The sequence below is a fragment of the Populus euphratica genome, unplaced genomic scaffold (genome assembly GCF_000495115.2).
Source record: "Populus euphratica unplaced genomic scaffold, PopEup_1.0 scaffold171.1, whole genome shotgun sequence".
NCBI classification, from domain to species: domain Eukaryota; kingdom Viridiplantae; phylum Streptophyta; class Magnoliopsida; order Malpighiales; family Salicaceae; genus Populus; species Populus euphratica.
The window spans coordinates 1102-6711 of NW_011500056.1; the positions used below are offsets into that span (position 1 = coordinate 1102).

Genomic DNA, 5610 nt, shown 5'->3' on the forward strand with positions numbered 1-5610 from the left:
TTTTTTGAAACTTTATGCTCTTAAACAAAAACACATTTCTTTTTTTTCTTTCTTAACTTCTATATTTTCTTCTTTTTTTTTTTTTTTTTTTTTTATCTTCATAAAAGCTTATCAATATCTTTATTAATATCTTTTTACCATATAAAAATATATTATACTGACTTGATTTTCAAAAAATCTTCCGTCAACATTTCTAAATGTCTCTAAGAGATATTATGTAGGTATTCACTTAAATAAAGATTTACAATTTTTATAGAAATCCATTAAAAAAAAAAGCCAAGAAATAAAGTTCTAAAACACACTATAAATTATTTACAAAGATTTTAAAAAATAATTCTTTTCAGAATATAACTTCTAGGCCATTAGAGAAAAAAGAAGCAAATGATTCCATTTCAGGCCTCTTCAAAGCAACGCCAATTTCAGTCCTTCGGTCACTTCCATTTCTAATATCCAACACTGAAAACGATCCAGTTCTATCTATGGATGTGAGCTCCACCTTCTCGACATTCCCCCATCCAAAATCCGTGTTGTAAAATTCCAATCCGGTCGATCCAGCAACACTAATTAGTTGCACTTCTGGTCCCAAACTTAACAACATCTCAAGCCTCTCATTTGAACCTTCAATGAGTCCCTTCTCCAATCGCTTTATAGAAGCGCTAAGCTTCTCGGCTATAATAGCTAATCCATTTTCCTGCATAAAATCTCCGGCTTTAGAAACTATGTGATGAACCACAGCAGTATTACCAAAATGATTTGGTGGAAGAGGAGGGTCTAAACGACTTCTACAATCCGCTGACCACGCAAAATAAACCTCTCTGTCGGCATCTCCTCCTCTTGCTTTGACAAGACAGATCGATACATAAGAGCATGCCAGAACATAAGTGGAGAGATTTTGTCGTTTGGTAGGGTCTGTTGCTTCCGGGTGATAACGCAACACACTTTCTCTAAGCTTCTTAATGACTTCACTAGATAAATGAAAGTTTGCTCGTAGCAAGTTAGGCTGCACTTCAAGTTTCGGCAACGGCTCAACACTTCTTGGGTTCGAGTCTGAACCTGATTCTAACCGTTTCCCTATGGTCGCCCACAAGTTAATGTACGCCTCCTCCAACCCTTTTGAATCTTGGATACTTTTCCATTCAAAACTTGGGGTGATTTCTTCTGGCAATAAACGTGGGGCTTCACCTTTTTCGACAATATATTTGCATGTATAAGCCCAGGCTCTGAGGAACATAGATGCGCTTTTCCCGTCAAATATTGCATGGTGCGTTTCCATACCAATGCAAAAGCCTTTGTTGGGAAATAATGTTACTTGTAAAGCCAATAATGGTGACCTAGTTTCAGTTGCGACGAAATGCGGAGCATAAGGATGTGATTCAACAGCTTCATGGATTCCATTGCCTATAAGGCGATCGAAATCACCATTACACTCGGCAAGTGTAACTGAAACGGAATCGTTATTAAGATGGTAAACAAAGAAGGGTCTGGAGGATTCAGGGGGCCATGTTAGGCTGCCGACGATAGGAAGGAAGTGGAGGAGTGCATGGGAAAGTGATTGTTTGAGAATGGGGAAAATTACAGAGTGAAAGAAGGTAGGGTTTGAATCAGTAAGTTTGAAGAAGCAGAGGCACTCAGATGGAGGAAATCTGAGACCTGACAGTTCAAAAAAAGTAGGAGAGAGTATCGTTTCGGTTGTTGACTTGGTAGAGTCATAAGCGGCAGCCACTTCGCAGATATCAATTATCTTTACAGAGTTCGGTGATGCCATAGAGATAGCTAGAGTGAGAGAGAGAGAGAGAGAGAGAGATTGAGAGTGGGATATGTTTTTTTGGTTTCAGCTCTTGCTCCTTTAATAGAACTCTGCAGCCAATAGTTTTCAGATTGATCGAAATGAGCCATTTCTGTGCCAAGAAAAGAACAAAAGGAAAGTAGTTGAGCCTGCTCCTTATCATGATGTTCTTCTCCTTTTGACTGATTGGTAATAGCTGAGCTTGATCCTTATCATGATGTTCTTCTCGTTTTGACTGATTGGTACTTCTCTCTGCTGATCCATGAAATTAGTTTTTTTAAATAAATTCTTAAAAAGTAAATTTTTTTTTAATATTTAATAATATTATAAAAATTTAATTAAAAAATATTTTTTAATATTTAATTATATTATGAAAAATAACCTCAAAAAATAACTTATTAATATTTTTTTTAAGTTTATTAAAATAATAAGAAACAAATCTTACAAATTAAAAAGTTAAATAATAATGAAATTGAAAAAAATTCTAATTTCATAAATTATCTCAAATAAAATAAATAACAATCATAATAATGGAGATTAAATTTAACAGATAAAAAAACTAAAAGATAATAAAATTAAAATAATAATAATTATAATTTCATAAACTATTTCAAATAGAATAAGGAATAATCAAAAGAATTAGGATCAAAATTGATAGATAAAAAATTTTAATTAGAAAAATAATAAAAGAAAAGTAAATAACAATCATAAAAATGAGGATCAAAGTTGATATAAAATCAAATTAAATCAAATTCTAATGGATAAAATTGAAAAAAAAAAGATTCAAAACAAAATATATAGCAATGAAAAGTTTGATAACTAAATTTTATATAATCAATAAAGAATATGATATTTCTAAATTTTTCACAACTTCTGAAAAGTATTTTCCACCCAAAATAAAATAAAAATACTTTCCTGAAAACCAAACCAAAATTTTCTTTGACTGGAAAATATTTTCTGTTGACCAATTTTTTTAATGGTAAACAAATACAAGAAAATTTAAAAAGTATTTTTTAAAAAATTACTTTCTATAAAACAAATGAAACCTTAAAGTTGGGCTCTCGTGTTGATTGACGGATACAACGATGTGAGACAACAACAAGAAAAAATAAGTTTATCTAGAAACTCTTTATTTTTTATACTCCATCCAACTGTCCACTATAAGTTACCTTTACGGTACTTTTTCATGATAAAAATAATTTTAAAAAATTATAAAGTTATTATAATTATAATTAATATTTTATTACATTAAAATATTGTTTATAAATATTTATAGTTAATGATTTACTTAAAATATTAATTAAAGTTATTGAAATGAATACAAATTATATTTTTTTCCTTTATGAGAAAAAGGAGGAGGCTTGACCTTCAGTTAGTCAATTATTTTCTATTTATATGTGTAGAACAACATATAATAATAAAGATAGAGATTACAACATTAGAATAGTGCCTATAATATTTCTTATATATACATTCTTGCATTTCAAGGTTTTTTTTACTCAGAAATATATTAAAATAATATTTTTTATTATTATATTTTTAAAATTTATTTTTAATATTAATGCATCAAAACAATCTCAAAACATTTAAAAAATTAATTTTAAATAAATTAGTTTTTTTTTTTTAAATTAGCTTTTAGCCAAACGGCCCTTGATATATCTATCTAGAGCTTCCCACTATTTATATTGTTTAGATCCTCCAAAAATAGGAAACACTAAACTGGAAAACAAATATTGCTAGGGAATTTTATATTGTTTCCTTATTGATTTGCTGATTTTTAATCAATTAATTTTATTTGTTGATACCTTTCCTATAATTTTCCAATTTTGTTTAATTTCTTATCTATTTTTCATATTTTTTTTGCACTATTTTTTAGTCCTTAATCATTTAGATCCCTTTTCATACTTGACTCCAATTTGGCTCCCTAAATTATTCACATTCTCTTTCTATTATTTGTATTTACCTATCTTATTGCGCAAACAAAGTAACAACAATCCAAAAAATAATGTATATTGATTAAACTTCACTGAAACATACATTTTTCAGGAAAAACGTTATCTTTAAAAATACATGAAAAACCTATAAATAAAAATAAATTATGACATCTTTCTTTTGTTTTCCACAATTTTGTAGTGTAATAATTTTTTTGTTATCCATAAAACCAACCTCGAATAAATGAAGCATTTAATCATTATTTAAGAATATTAAAAAATAGATAATATAAATTATTAATACACGGCTTTTTAATTTTTTAAACACAAAAAAATAAATGATAATTTTTTATTATAAGATTTTTTCTGTTGATATAAGTCTATTTACAAATGTATTAATCATTATTATTTATTTGGATCCAACACCGATATTCCAAAATTAAAAATTAGATAATGTAGTTAGACATGGATCCTAAATTAATGCATTAGGTTTTGATAGTTTTTATTTTATTTTGAATAATATACACATATATTAATTTAGATAAAAAAATTTAGAATGTACACACAATTAAATATTTTATTATTAAAAACAAACACGAAAAAACTTATTTTATTTAAAGTATTTTAGCATAATCTTTAACTTTTCTTTAACATAATTAGTTTTTTTACCTAAAATATTTAAAGAATGATTATTACTTAAAAGTGTATTTTTATCAAGGTTTTATATCATCATTTTGCATTTGAAGTATCATTAACTCCTTAATTAAAGCATGCTTTATAATAATATATTTAATAATATAAGATACCTTAAATTTGTGGTAAATATTCATCTTAAATGCAAGTCTATCACATAAATAAAAGGATTGATTGATGAGAAATTGAGAGGACAAAGAGATAACCGAACTTAGAAAAGATACCTTTAATTTGTGTTTTATAATGCATGCTTTATAATAATATATCTAATAATATAAGATACCTTGAATTTATGGTAAATATTCATCTTAAATGCAGGTCTGTCACATAGATGAAATGATTGATTGATGAGAAATTGAGAGGACAAATAGATGACCAAACTTAGAAAAGAGATGCTGGTGTAGTTCAAACTAAAACACTGTTTAGTAATTGGGTCATATCTGGAGCTGTAGATCTCGGATTTAAGTCTAATTTATATGAATGAAAAGGTAAGATACAGGCCTACAACTTTCATATAGAAGTCTATTTTAAAAAGGTCGTTTTCAAGTCCAAATTATAGCTACAACAAAGAAGTCTGAATATGTCCCATAGCCCAAACACTATTCAGTGTTCATCCCATATCTAGAATTCTAGGAGTCTAAATGACCTCAATTTTTTTTTTCTAGAAGTTTAAGACAATTTCCTAGAACTTTTATGTGGAGGTCTAGTTCAAATTCTGACGTTATCAATGACGTTTTGGGTAGACAAGAAGATAAAAATTATCACCAAATCAAGAATTAGTCACTCACTCAACAATTAGTCATCAAATCAATAGTTCTCAATTTTGGCCTATAAAAGGAGGCATTTGCCATGCATTTAGGAATCTTGGTTTCCAGAACAAGATCATGCTCTTGTTTTCTCTTTTTGTATTTTTATAATGCTTAAGTTTTGCTTTTATTAATATCTTGTTTATGCCTTTCATTTTTTTTTCTTTATTTAGTTAACTTTTATTTTATTTATGTTCTTATCTTGTTTATTTATGTTTCTCTCTTTCATTATGTTTAGCTAATTTTATTATGTCAAGGTGAAAAGGTTACACTAATGGTATAAAATTAAGTATGGTGTAAACTTAATATGGACTTTAATGTTTGATACTAACATGTTTTGTATTTGTTATCTTATTCACTTTTTAATACTTTGCTTGTTAAATAACTAATCTAG

At 27.8% G+C, this 5610-nt stretch overlaps 1 protein-coding gene across 1 annotated transcript; it reads right to left on the reverse strand.

The window, feature by feature from the left end:
- Positions 1-340: 340 nt before the first annotated feature.
- On the reverse strand, positions 341-1765 carry LOC105107876 (phenolic glucoside malonyltransferase 1-like). The gene has a single exon (XM_011001953.1). The coding sequence runs from the start codon at positions 1763-1765 to the stop codon at positions 341-343; it is 1425 nt and encodes a 474-aa protein (XP_011000255.1).
- Between the last annotated feature and the right edge of the window lie 3845 nt (positions 1766-5610).

Coding starts and splice junctions, on each gene's coding strand:
- LOC105107876 (XM_011001953.1), bottom strand. CDS start 1,765: ATGGCATCACCGAACTCTGTAAAGATAATTGATATCTGCGAAGTGGCT.